Source organism: Nilaparvata lugens, chromosome 3 (assembly GCF_014356525.2).
Source record: "Nilaparvata lugens isolate BPH chromosome 3, ASM1435652v1, whole genome shotgun sequence".
NCBI lineage: Eukaryota > Metazoa > Arthropoda > Insecta > Hemiptera > Delphacidae > Nilaparvata > Nilaparvata lugens.
In genome coordinates, this window is record NC_052506.1 from 51,210,216 (window position 1) to 51,225,517 (window position 15,302).

At 36.0% G+C, this 15,302-nt stretch overlaps 1 protein-coding gene across 2 annotated transcripts in view; it reads right to left on the reverse strand.

Annotated features, from left to right (window-relative positions):
* Positions 1–5,432: 5,432 nt before the first annotated feature.
* The window catches only part of LOC111054145 (stathmin), a 63,584-nt gene continuing 53,714 nt past the window's right edge, over positions 5,433–15,302 (reverse strand). For both annotated transcript variants that reach the window (XM_022341116.2, XM_022341115.2), the window contains exon 7: positions 5,433–7,221. In XM_022341116.2, the coding sequence (XP_022196808.1) occupies positions 7,141–7,221 (81 nt within the window). In that variant the 3' untranslated portion in view covers positions 5,433–7,140. The remainder of the gene's footprint in view (positions 7,222–15,302) is intronic.

Consider the following 15,302-nt stretch of genomic DNA (forward strand, 5'->3'; position numbering starts at 1 on the left):
TTAAAACTATACGACAGTTATATCTTAGTTGCATAACAAATTACAGTTTCAAATACGAGCATAATTTCCCTCTAGCCGATGACATAAATTATAATCTTAGACCTAATACAATAAGAAAATATGAAATATATACCTAACACCAACTCAGCTCTTCTTAGAAGGCAACTTTACTACATTAGCAGTAAATTCATAAATATACTAGAAAGTGAATTTCCACTTAATAATTTCCGAAATAATAAACACAGAAAAAGAGCCATAGAGGCATGGCTAAACTTGAATTATTTCCAATCGTTGACTTTTATACAATAATCAACTTCATATTATAAATTATATTTTCGAACACTTCATACGCTAGATTCAAGTTTATAATTATATTACATCCCTGATTAAGCTGATTTACGACTCACACTGGCGCACAAGGAATCTTCCTTTTGCCGGTGTTTTTGCCTCACCTACTGTACTTATGCATGTGATCATAAATTGAATCTTCATTTTAAAACTATTGTTTGTAATGTAAAGGATATCATTTCGTTATTATATCCAATTAAATAAATGTATGTATCTTGATTTAAGTGCAGTAGCATATACTTATATTTATTTTTTGTAAAGCTTTTTTGTATTTTGTTTTTGGCAAATAAAATTCATTCATTCAGTGCAATGCTGGGACCGTGAGAAACCTGTATTTTCTAAAAATGGGCCTACATGAATTGGATGGCCGCAAGCCCTCCAAAACACGAACAGCTTTCTTTTGCATCTTAAATATTTTATATAAATTATTTTTACTATTCCCCAAAAGAAGATGCTGTAGCGTATTAGGGCTAAAAAATATCCATGATACACCTTCTGAGCTGTCTTTATAGTGGATGCAGTCCTCACAGTTCTCAGTGCAAAAAGTGCATGATAGAGCTGTTTTATAAGTTTTTCCAAGTGTTTATCCCATTTCATATTTTTTTGCAATTCCACTCCAAGAAAACTAGTCACTTCAACAGACAAGCACTCCCTCCCATTTGAAGCATTCAGGTTTGAAGGTTCAGCATGATGTCCCGTCACGGCAAACCTGATATAGTTGGATTTAGTCATATTCAACTTCAATGCATTTTGACCAAACCAATTGTTGAGTTGATGCATAGCCGTTTCAGCCCTAATCATAACTTCGCTATCATCCCTACCAGTAACCAGAACCGTTGTATCGTCAGCATATAAAATGAGCTTGCCATCTACATTATTTGGCAGGTCGTTTATAAAAAAAATTGAAAAGAGTCGGTCCAAGCACAGAGCCATGTGGCACACCTTGCTTCACTCTTTCCCATGCTGAAAATACCAGTGAACTCCCATTACTCAATTTAACTGACTGATATCTATTTTCCAAATAGGACACGAAAAATTTCCCTGCACTTCCAACAAATCCATAGAATCCAAGCTTATTCAACAACAGCTCATGGTCCACCATATCAAACGCCCTGGATAAATCGCAGAAAAGCCCTAAAGCCTTCCGCGATCCATTAAGAGCATCCAACACATCTAATACAACTTCAAATATAGCAGACTTAGTTGACAATCCCCTCCTGAATCCAAATTGTTTGTTATGAAAAATGTTATTCTCATCTAAGTGAATCATCATCTGCTCAAACACAATCTTCTCAAATATCTTGGAGAATACAGTTAAGAGGGCAATTGGTCGATAATTTTTAAGATCCTTCCTATCTCCCTTCTTGTGAATTGGTTTGATCAGAGCATACTTTAATTTTTGGGGAAAGATTCCTTCCTGCAAACACCTATTAATAATAAATGTTAGAGGCTCCAAGATAATGGGACTAACCTTCTTTATCACTCGTGATGAAATCTCGTCCCACCCAGTTGAGCCAGAATTTTTCAAGCTATTTATGGCTTTCCTAACTACACTTATTGAGACACTTCTGAACTTGAAAGGAGGATACTGCCTATTTATTTGCTTGAGGTACTCTCTGCTCTCACATGTTCTAGCAGAGCCGGACATTTCAGATGCACATTCAACAAAATAGTCAGCTGTAGTCAACTCTATCTTCTGCTCATCCCTATTTAATAGCCCCAGTTCATTTCTGACGATTGTCCAAGTGCCTCTATTAATATTGTTGGACTGTGCAATGAACATTTCATTGGTTTTTTGCTTAGCTAGTAGTATTGTCTTCTTTAAAGTTTTCTTATATTTGGCAAAATAGGACAGAAATTCAGGATGTCTGTTAGTCTTACTCTCAATGTGTAACTCTCTTTTCCTTCTACACGAAATCTTGATACCAGTGGTTAACCAGTTTTTCACCGAATCATTCTCTGTAACCTTAAACTTTCTCAGGGGGAAGCAACTGGAGAAACAATTGTAAAACAATGAGTGAAAAGTATTAAATAATTTCTCGCCACCATCATTAGTCATACATAGGGACCAATCCACAGAGCTCAATGTGTCACAAAATAATTTCAAGGACTCTTCATTAATACATCTTCCTAATCTGCAACTATTATTGTGTTCAACGTTGGGATTATTGGCTAATTCTATTGTTAGGGCTTCGTGGTGTGATAATCCTGGGTCAAAAATCTGTGCAAGAATACTATCCACATTATAATTGGTCACAATATTGTCAATGCAGGTTGAAGACAATGAGGTTATTCTAGTTGGCCTGTCAAAGATAAATGAAAAACTGCTGGATTCAGTGATATTCCGGAAAGTACTGCTATTAGAGTTCCTCTTAAGAAGATCAATATTATAATCACCACATAGAAATATAACTTTTCTCCTATAATCTCGTTTAAGCAGGCATAAGAGCTTGTCATGAATATTGAAAAAATCTTCAAAACAACTATCTGGGGCTCTATAAACCGACACTACCAAAATTGTCTTATCTCTACCCTCCATTGAGACACTGAACTCAACCGCTGCACACTCAAATACACTTTCAATTGACAACCCCACAATATCCTCTCTAATCCTGTAATTCAGACCTTTTTTTAAAAGTATACAAGCTCCTCCTCTTCCCTTATTGGAACAACAATAGACAGAGGCAGGCTTATAGTGTTTGAGATTGTTCAGTAAACTGGTGTCACAGGATGACAGCCAGTGCTCAGTGAGAGCCACTACTGGAGGAATTTTAAGATCAGGAAGAAACACATTAAGCTCATCAATTTTTCTAACAATTCCCTGGATGTTTGAATAAAAAAGGAAGGGTGACCCCGTACTACCAGTGTCTGATTTTATTTCACCTTTCATAAGGTCTATAGTTTCAATCAGGTACTTGTGGATGAGAATACTGCGTGAGGTCTACTGTTCAAGGAACTACTAGTTATTACCCTTGGAAAAACAGCTGATAATAATTATTTCGTCATCTGTTGATGATGGAAGTGAGTGAGCGAGTTCATGTGTGTGGGACTGTGTCAAAATTATGACTCAGCTGTTGAACTTGTGTAATCATTCAATCAGGTACTTAGTGCCGGTTGCAAAAAAGCCGGGTTATTTTCAATTCTGATTAATTCCAGTAGATTCATCATTTTAAAATGGTCTTCTCTTTTTGGTTCACGTGAAATTAATTAGGATTAAAATTTAACCGGCTTTTGTGCAACCGGGCCTTTGTGAGGGAACTTTTTGCATTCCTATAGCAATTAATCTCGATTTACTGTGATTAGATAGAACATTTCTGTATAAACTATGAATGTTATTATAATTTTGATAAGAGCCGGAAATAACACTAAACAATCCGAAAGTTTCAATAATATTGAAAAAAAAACGTCATTATCGCGTCTAAACTACTGAAATGATTAAATTTTTTCTAATTTTTCATAGATTCTTCATTTACCGAGGATGATCGTAGGTCTATTTTCATATATGTTAGAATTATTAATTACTAGCTGGCCCGGCGAACTTCGTACCGCCAAATAGTTGATGTATCTCCTGACAAACTATAGCTGGATGCACACCTGAGGAGGCGCGATGCGGCATTTTATTTATATAGATTATTTTCCAACTACAAAATAAATAATTTGTTAAAAATCAATTAATTAACACCGAAGGTAGCACAAATTATTCAAAAATAATAATTTTTCTGTGTGTAACCATCCAGCAGTGCGGCCTCAGGTTAAATACTTACATGCTCTAAAGACATTGCTTTTTTGAATAATTTGTGCTGTCTTCGGTGTTCAGGATTAATTGATTTTTAGCAAATTATTTCTTTTGCAGTTGGAAAATAATCTATATAAATAAAATGCCGCATCGCGCCTCATCAGGTGTGCATCCAGCTATAGTTTGTCAGGAGGGTCGCCGTCTAGTTGTCACCCCGACTACTTGACACCTGGTCATTTTGGCCATAGACGACTACTTGTACTCTCGTAAAAATATACCATTGCCGTCAAGTTGTCACCCCTACTACTTGACACCTACAGGACCGGAGGTGCCAACTAGTCATGACCGTAAATGACAACTTGACAACTCGCACCCTCGCATCAGGGTGTCCCCCCGACTAGTTGTCACCTCCTCAGAAAGGAGACAAGAAGACAGGGATGGCTCACGTCTACTTGTCCCCTAAAAACCGGTTTTAAAAGGGGACAAGTAGAAGGGGTGTCAAGTAGTCGGGGTGGCACCTAGTCGCGTTCCCAGACAACACAGTTATTTTGTTTTTAGTCGGGGCGTTTAGAATAAAATGCATGGGCGGTTATGGAGCAGCATAGAGCAGCACCCACTCTTGTCCACTATCTACCGACGGCTGTTCAATGACGCAATCATTATAACAGCTGATTTTTATTTCTGTGTGTGGCCAGCTCACAAATCTTCTCTCATAAGGATTACATGCAAACTTTGAAGGACAGAAGGGAAGAGTCCTGAAGTCGGATTCTAAATTTGATAGGCCATAAACCTGGTCCTGAACATAACGAACACAACTGAAAAAATCATCATATTCGGTTCACACATAAAGAAGTTATTGAATGTCAAAATTTGAGGTTCGATTTTTACTTTCCTTGCCCTATTACCATAGGTAAGGAAAGTATTGCTTTCCGAAAAAAAATTAAGGTACCCAAATTTCTATACGTTTCAAGGTCCCTTGAGACTGAGACCAAAAAAGTGGTTTTTGGGTATTGGTCTGTATGTGTGTGTGTGTGTACACGATATCTCATCTCCCAATTAACGGAATGACTTGAAATTTGGAAAGGTCCTTTCAATATAAGGATCCGACACGAACAATTTCGATCAAATGCGATTGAGATGCGCGGGAACACTAGCGTCAGGTGATCAATTTTCATAACGGCAAGGAAAGTTGTGTGAGTGCGCCACACCAGATTTTTATTTATATAGATAATTTTAATAATTAAGAAAACGTTTTTATATTATAAATTACCGTATTACAATCAGCTTGTAATTCAGTTGATAAACATAAAATATCCAAGTGTATCAGGAATTGCAGAATAAAAATAGATTGCAGTTTGAACTAAACTTTATTTTGATTCGATTATATCTATAGATTGAATCTTTCTAGCATTAAGCACAGATAAGCCAAAACATTTTATGAAAAATATTCAACTTATAAAAAAATCAATCAAGTGCTTCTCACTAGTAGATAGTGGGACTTTATATAATAAAACTCAATGGAAAAAGTACTTTTTTAAATAATGAAACTTAATCTACCATTATCAAGGTGGACTACCATTATAGTCTAATATTACGTGGTAAAATCTTGGTAAAGTTTAAAACGCAAACACTAAAATTTTGCCATTTTCCTTCCCAAAGTGTACTAATTGATCTCAATTTCTTGACGTTTTCAAAATAGATGCAGTCAATAGACATTCAAAAATCGATAGCTCAATATAAATTACATAAAAAGTTGGGTAGTTACATGATAATAATATTATTGTATTATTTTCTAGCAAAACGCTCTTCTAGTGGAATCATATTTTCTTGTTTGATAATTCGTGTTTAAATTCTGATTTCAATTCATATCAAACACTATCCTTCAATTTTATTAATGTGTTTAGATAATTTGAAAAAAAAACATGAGTAGAAATGGCACTATCCTAGTCCTCGCAATGTTCACATTCTCATATCCAGTAATGCTCGGTTTCAAGATTGAGGAAAGACTGTCCGAACATATATTTTGCATTAGCATGATAAGAAGCATGATCTTTCTTTGGCAATACAACTCTACTAAAACAATATGAAAAACGGAGATAGCTGTGCTGACTGAGAATGTGAAAATGCAGTGGACGTTATTACATCGAATATCCTCACACTTGATAGCAAAAATAAAAATGTTGAATGATTTAGTCACTCACTATTAGTGTAGCAAACTTTTCCCAATACATAGTGTAAAAAATACATCATATTGAATCACAATATATACAAAATAGGCACTATAAAAATAACACATAGATCTTAAATGAAGCAATGTATGAGGGACATTTGAAATGGATGTGGAAAAGCAATTACAAGGAAATAGAATAGACAAAAGTCGCATGATTATACGTCTATTCAAGTATGGTATAGACAGCAAGACAACCTTGAATATGAGAAGTAAAAAATAAGCTTCTGGAAAAGACTCCAAGCACAATAATTACTAATTTTCTACTTTTACCGAATATAAAATTTCACTTATATTATATCACAAAAGGTACTTTCAAGTAAATGCTCTGATGTTACTAACATTATTCTCTTATCCAGTACCTCAGGAACTCATTTTCTGATCAATTTCTGGAAATAACATTGAATTTGAAAAATGTTTGGTATTTTAGAAGATTGGCAATTGAAATGTTTCACAAAAAGACATTTTCAATACCATTCAAATTATTGCCAATGCATGAGAAAAATAATTATTTATTCGAAATGATTGATATCAAATGAATCATTAGCAATACTAGTCCGTTATTTTGTTTCAGAATACCGAATGAAACTTTATGTGCTTTTCAGTCAAAAAACATAACTAATCAGAGCCAACTTTTCAATAATTATAAACAGCGAGAACAATAACTGAAAACAAACAAGATCTTCCAATAATGCCACAATGCAATATGAACTTAAACTATTGGCAACGAAAAACTTAGCGGCAGACCAGTGATTATCACGATGTTTTTAAACAGTCTAATATTGTTGATAGAAAAATCGCTGGTTTGATGGTTGAGTGATGAGTTGGTCTAGCCAGACTCAGCTGTCTGCTGCTCATCGTTCTGACTCAGCTTCTCCTTGTTCTGACGGACCATCTCTGCGCGCCGCTCCTGAACAGAAATTAAGCAAACATTGAAACACAAATAAATAAATTCATTTCTCTTTCGAAAATTACAAATACAGAAAATACTACAACACAACTTGAACTTTAAATAAGACAAAACTACAAAAATACATTGATCAATTAATCACATTGATCAATGTTTATTTTCCATTAAATTGATCAATTTAAGCTGAATCAATTTCAAAAATAGTATTTTGTTAAAATACAGGGTGTGTGTGTGCGAACCACTACATCAAACATAATGGTATATTTTTTAATTATGCAGTTTAGGATTTGCATTATTCAACCTGAGAAACAGGGACAAACTCATGTTAAAAATATTGCTTCAGTCTAACAGTCATGGAAAGGACTTGACACTTCAATTTATTCATAGCCAACCACACAAATTGTAAAACAAGGCAATGCCAGAATATTATAATATAGTCATACAAATTTTGTACGAGTAGTCATCTGACTACCCACACTTGAATCATGAGGTAATGAAAGGTGACTCAGTAGGCCTAGTAGGTGCTTTTCAGAAATGAAATAACGATATTGACGCTCCAACAGAAAATATAAAGAATATAACAAAGACTGGTAACATAAATAAGCTGAATGACTAGATATCTAAAGATGTTGAATATATTTATAACAATGAACTGCTCTATTTAAATAAATTGGGTATGACGGACTTACACTCGTGCCCGTTTCACCAAACTGGATGAAGGATTCGAACATGGTCAAACCGGGTACGCTATACACAAGAACAAGTGCACTCTTAAATTATCTGTAGTAACCATAGAAATCATTAGTTCCAGTGCCCTCGTTTTAAAGCGTGCTTGATTTGATTATGATCGAATGCCTTGACAAAGCTTAGTGGTACCGGGCATAAGCATGGCCTGCATTTGAACAAACCAGCATTCACTTGAACTTATTAAGTGAACTATTGGAAAATCAAATAGGCTACTGGGTCTGGAAACAACAAGATTCAAAATTATCTCCAGTCATGGAGATGCCTGTTATAAAACAGATATTTTTAAGGATTAGCTTAGCAGATAAAAATTCCTGTTTTCATCAGAGAATTCTATCCCAGTAGCTAATCAATAGCTTCTAGCACTGTTCAAGTGGAAATGTATCTATAGTACATTTGTATAATAAGACTGAGCTTATTGAAATCCAGGTTCAGGACAGGAAATGCGATGCAGTCTGTCTCACGGAGCGCTGGTAGCTGAGAGAGGAATTACAGCTGATATTAGTTTGCATGGCTACGCATTTGGTAGTTCTTACAATTAAATCACAATTAATCGTGGAAGTTGTCATTTTAGGCAGCAATAAATCACCATAGGAAAGTGTGCCCAATTTTGTAGCCTATCTGTGATTGATATAACTTCCACACCTTGGTGAAAAAACACTCAAATTATTTAGGCTTTGGACGACCCCATTTACCATGATAAATAGAGAATAATTTTTGAATACAACATGAGAGAAAAGAGGAAACTTCTGATGTTGTGAAATACTACATTTTTTTTTATTGTCAATACTATAGCTATCTAGTCTAGAGACTAATGAGCTAATTTTTTCTATCCTAACATACTACTTTAAAATGTTAACAGCGAATATCTCATTAGATATTCTTACTGATATTGATTGTTTAATTAATATGTACACTTATGACTGTACTATAGAAGCTAGATTCACTCAATCACTGCTCTGCTCTTTCACTGGACACTAATTGAACAAGCACTACACTAGCTCATACGGTTTCCTCCTTTTGAGCCTCCGCACCAACCCTCCATTGTCTAGCAGCTGGATCGCCTCAACGTTGTCGTGTTGGTGCAGTCGCCCCTCGTGCCTCTCCGCATGCCTCTGGATCTCGGTGGACACCAGGTCGACGTGCAGGTCTCTATGAAGATCGCTGTTCCTGACATACCAAGGAGCATCCACAATGTTCCTCAGCACCTTGTTCTGGAACCGTTGTATTACATTGATGTTGCTGTCTTTGGTACACCCCCAAAGTTGTATACCATATGTCCATAATGGCTTTAGTATCTGTTTGTACAGAAGTACTTTGTTTTGGATTTGTAAGTTGGAGTTTTTACCGATCAGCCAATACAGCTTCTTATATTTGATTCCAAGTTCCTCTCTCTTCTTCTTGACATGGGCCTTCCAGCGAAGCTTTGCGTCCAAGGTCATACCTAGATACTTGGCATCATTGGCATATGGCACAACTTGGTTGTTAATTGTTATTGGTATTGGCAGGTCCTTCTTATTGGTGAAGTTGATGTGAATCGACTTTGCTTCATTTAGTTTCATCCTCCACTTTCTAGTCCAATCTTGAATTTTGTTGATGGATCTCTGTAGTTTTTCTGTTGCAATATGAATATTACTGTCTACTGATAATATGGCTGTATCGTCTGCAAATGTTGCTGTAGTATTCTCATCAAGGCTGGGAATATCGCTGGTATAGAGTAGGTAGAGAAATGGTCCTAGAACACTTCCTTGAGGAACTCCTGCTTTTATTTCCTTCAAATCAGAATATGAATTTTCATGCCTGACTCTAAAGTATCTGTCAGTCAGATAGGATTTTAATATATCTGTAAATTGCTTTGGTAGCACTTTTTTCAGTTTGAAAAGAAGACCTTCATGCCACACTTTATCAAAAGCTTGCCCTATATCAAGGAAAGCTGCTGAACAAACTTTTTTCTCTTCAAGGCTCTTCTCTATTACATTCACAATCCTATGCACTTGGTCTATTGTTGAGTGTTTCACTCTGAAGCCAAATTGGTGATTTGGAATTATGTGCTGTCTCTCAATTATTGGTGTTAGCCTACTCAGTAAAATCCTTTCAAACAACTTGGCAAGCACAGGTAGCAATGATATTGGCCTATATGATGATACTTCATGTGGCTCTTTACCTGGCTTGAGTAGCATTATAACTTCTGCTACTTTCCATATTCCTGGTACAAATTTGAGTCTGAAAGAGGCATTCAAAATGTGTGTTAATTTTACTATTGCTTTTCTTGGTAGGTGCTTGAGGACTAAGCCAGTTATCATTTCGAATCCAGGGGTCTTTTTGTTATTCAGATTTCTTATTTCTCTTTTCACCTCTTCTACTGTGACACACATTATTTCTTGATTTGGCTGTAAGATGTTCTCCTCTGCTTCTAAAGTGTCTTCTTCAGTTGTGTTGTTTGGTTTAAAAACGTTCACAAGATGATCTGCAAAGGTCTGTGCCTTTTCATCACTACTCCTTGCCCATTGTCTGTTCTGCTTCCTGAGAGGAGGAGATTGATGAATGGGTTTTTTATTTTTTTAGCTGCCTTCCAGAGTGAGTAGTCTGTACTGCGTTCTGCTGTTAAGTTTATCAAGTAATTATTGATTGATTCATTCTTGATACATTGAATCTCTCTCCTTAGTTCTTGAGTTAGATTGTTTAAAACTCTTTTGTCTTGAGGGGAACGTGATTGCTGCCATCTCCTTCTTGCTCTTCGTTTTCCACAATCATTTCTCTGATTTCCGCAGGGTAATTATTTCCAGTGGTTCTTCTTCTGAATTGTGGAGTATTACACCATGCTGCCTGTTGGATATCAGTAACAAACTTCTCTAACTCCCGATCAATCTGTTCTTCGTTTCTTAATGGCGAGTTCAACTCTATTCTTTCATCCAGCATCTTTTGGAAACCATCCCAATCCGTGTGGCTGTTGACTAGCGCAGGACAAGCATTTTCCTTCTGTAGAATTGAATCACTGAGAGTCAAAATGATGGGTGAGTGGTCCGAATTTAGATCGAAACTATCCTCTAAATGCAAATAATTTACCGATATATTCTTTGTCAGAAAAAAATCTATAAGATCTGGGATTTTCCTCGTATCGGTGGGCCAGTAGGTTGGTTTACCAGTTGAAAGAGCTTCGCACCTCATCTCTCTCATTGCTTCATAGAGCTGTCTTCCCTTGTGTGTTGTTAAGCGCGATCCCCAATGCACGTGCTTTGCATTGAAATCTCCACCAAGAATGAATTTGTCTCCTAACATATCAAGCAATGATAAATATTCATCTTTTCTGATGGAATATCTGGGAGGACAGTAAATAGCTGCAACAACAAAATGATAATTGACTGCTTTCACTGCTACACCTGTCAATTGTATTCTATCACTTTCGAGTTTCACTTGTTCATGATGTTGTAGATTGTCTCTGATGATGATGGCACTCCCACCCCTTGCGACATTGCTGGGATGTAAAGCATGATAGATCCTATAGCCTTTGAATTTTATAAACGACTGCTTTGTAAAATGAGTCTCAGATATAAGACATATATCTATTTTTTCTATGTTTAGAACTGCTTCCAACTCCTGTTGCCGTTGTAACAATCCATTTGCGTTCCATTCCATTATTTTTAGTGAATGAATCATTTGAATTGCAGTAGTTTACTTTGTTCTAACTTCTGGAATTTAGACTGCAGTGAGGTGATTATTTGTTCTTGTCTATCCAGTTTTGCCAAGATGAGCTGCAAAATATTATTGTTATCTCCTACTTCACTTTTGGCTCTCCCAATTTGGGTCTATTTTCTTTTGAGACAATCTGGGCGAAAGTTAATTTCTTAACCGCGCTTTCATTGTTTGGTTTGTGGGTTTGTGTATTTTCTGTGATTTTTGGTGGAATATTCTTCACTGTGTTCTTTCGTAAATCTGGAATATTTTTTGTTTTATTGGAGTTTCTAATCTTTTGCAATTCGATTGCGACAGTGCAGCCTCGATAGCTGGCTGGATGTGCTTCTCCGCAATGAATACATTTTGGTAAAGCATCACTGGGTTTTGTACAGTCTTTTGTTTGATGTTTACCTGCACACTTTACACACCTAGGCTCCTTGTTACAGTATTTTTGTGTGTGACCGTATGCTTGGCATCGTTTGCATTGCGGTATCAGGTTGGCCTTCTTCAGTGCTTCCACTTTCACTTTGCAACCAAGTATATGTTTAAGTTCAAAAACTTTTTTTATATTTTCTTCCGCGCTGAATGAGACTATGAACATATCTAATGGCTCTCTTGTCTTCCACTTTAGCTTATTTACAACTTCTAGAACTTTCAATCCTCGTGTCTTCAAATCTTCCAGTATCATGTCTGTACTACAAGAGTGATGAAGTTTTTTAATCATTACTCTTATTAGTCTCGACTGCTTATCTTCATAGGAATGCCAGTTAAATCCGTCATTAATGAGTTCTCTGGTAACATTCCGATAAGTTTCGGAGTCGACAGCATTTATTTTGAACGTTTCTCTACTCAAGAGTTTTATTCTAAATTTGTCAGCTGGCGACACTTTTTTCAAACTCTTAAGGAGTCCATCTAGATTCTTGATACCATCCACTATGATTGGGGGTGGTGGCATTTCTTTCTTCTCTCTCTTCTCCACGTCAGTGGTTTTAGAATTTAAGTTCTGTTGAATTCTTTTCGCAGACACATTTTTGACTTCTGGCGATGGAGTACTAAGCTTCCTCTTCTTGGTAGCCCGCTTAGTACGAGTCCTGATCCATTCTGTTTCTTTGGCCAATTCTTCCTCATTTGTTGAATAATTCTCGGCTGCTGAGCTGGTAGGCTGTGAGCTGTGAATCTTCTTCTCAATATTCAGAAATCTTGCTTCCAAATCCTGCACTTAACAGTTCTAAGTTGCTCTTCTCCAATTCCTTCCTCTTCTCATCGGTCTCTTTCCAGGCGATGGAAAGTACCTGCTCGGTTGAAGTTTCGAGTTTATTTAATTTGATATATTTATCCGGTGAACACTGGATTTCTGATGTATTTAGCATGGTGTTGGTGTCCATACTGTCGTTAGTGGCTTCCTGTTCTCCTTGCTCTTCTGTAGGAATACAAGGTGGCTTCACTAAATTAGACATATTTTGAAAACATACCTTTCAAACAGCCCTCGTATCAACACTCACGCACACGGAAACGCGAACGCGAGCTTTAGAACGGCCGCGAAAAGCAGGTCGCTTTGCTTGCATGAATTCCGCGGTCGACGACCGATATTCGATGCAATATTTTTGTTCCAATTTTGATGGCGAACAAACTGCTGACTCACTACTTCTACACTACACTATTACAAACTACTCCACTATACGTCCGTTCTCTACGAGTTCTAACGCAATACTGAGTGAAATACTACAGACTACAATATAGATTGATAGTAGAGATATAACAAAAAAAAAAACACATATATTATTTTAGATTGTGCATACCTAGTGATGTGGGTATTTATAATTTATAATGAATTTGGAGAAGATTGAGTTGTCTTTTTGCCATAACTATCCTACAAGGATAGTGAAATGATGATAAAATGTATTTATCAGTCTTTCATGCAGTCCCAAATAGCATTTTACTCCTGAGCATGATTGACATAAATACCTAAGTACTGGGTATTTATGATTTTCTTTGTTATTGTGGTGTTACATCTTATTGAAAATGACGAAAAATTTGTTTAATTAATGATTATTATTCAGAGTTCAGAGAGTGGGAGATTTTGACCAGTTAAGTATCATTCTCACATGCTGTCCATTTTTTTTAATTTAGTGAAGAATTTGATTTAAATTATAAAATTATTCAATTATTTATTTTTGAAATATAAATTTACTATAAAATATAAATAATTAATGTAAATAAAATGTAATAGATAACTTGAAGAATATTGCTGAGTACATAGCTAAGCCCTTGTCAATGTTATTTAATAAGTGTTTCGAATTTGGCCATTTTCCATCTCATTTCAAAATTGCAAAAATAATTCCACTTTATAAATCTGGTGACAGAAAGAGAATTACTCAGAATTATTCTGGTGGCCCGAGAATTACCGCCCCATCAGTCTTATCAGCAATCTATCGAAAATTTTTGAGAAGATAATTGAGAAACGTAAATTGGTATACCTTAAAAAATATAAATTTATTGCTGCTAACCAATACGGTTTCCAAGAGGGAAAATCCACCGAAGACGCAATGACTGAGTTGGTAAGAATTATAACTCAAAACTTCCAAAACAGTAAAAAAAACCTGGCAGTTTTTCTAGACCTATGATACCATTCCTCATAGTGTCCTTCTGCATAAACTGGAGAGAATAGGTTTCCGGGGAAATGTGTTAAATTTATTTAAAGGTTACTAGCATGAAAGAGTACAGATCCTTAAAACCAACAAAGTGACATTGTCTAAATATGGTCTTCCTCGAGGTACTGTGCTCTCGCCAATATTATTTCTAGTCTATATCAATTAACTCTTGAAAATCCACATAAACGGATGTCATGCAATCTCCTTTGCAGATGATACGGCCTTGATTTTCACTGGATCCAGCTGGCAAGAGGCTAAGCGTTAGACTGAGTCTGGTCTGACCAAAGTGAAGTCATGGCTTGATCATCATACGCTGACACTTAATGTGAATAAAAGTGTATACATGCTTTTCTCTCCATCAGAAAGGGCTATCCCTACTGATACATTTCTAATTTGAATAAAAATCCACTACTCAGACGGCACTCATAACAATTATGGTGAGTGGGTAGGCTTGCGGGAGAGAGATGGAGGCTGTGATTGTCAAAAACTGGAGAGAGTGAAAGAGACAAAATACCTTGGAGTAATGTTGGATTCACAACTCAAATGGAATGCTCACATAAATAATACTTGCAAAAAAATGAAACATGTGATCCATGAATTTCATAGATTAAACGGGCTGGGTGATCTAGATATCCTGTTGTTAATATACTACGCTTATGCCCAGTCGGTTTTGCAATATGATATTAGGGTATGGGGTGGAGCATTAGACACACATTTCAATAAAATCTATCTTATTCGAAAGCACATAATAAAAGCAGCACTTGGCCGACCTAGACGATACCCTACACATCTCCTTTTCATTGAATTTCCAGCATTAACAGCCATGCAGTTATTTGTTAAGAATATAATACTATATATAATTAAAAATATAGATCAATTTACACCACAAATTAGAACTTACGATTTCCGTATGCAGGGTAATTTCCAAATCAATAGAACAGACATGAATGTATGCCGGAGACAATTCCCTTACATAAGTAACAGACTGATCAACCTCATACCAGATAACTT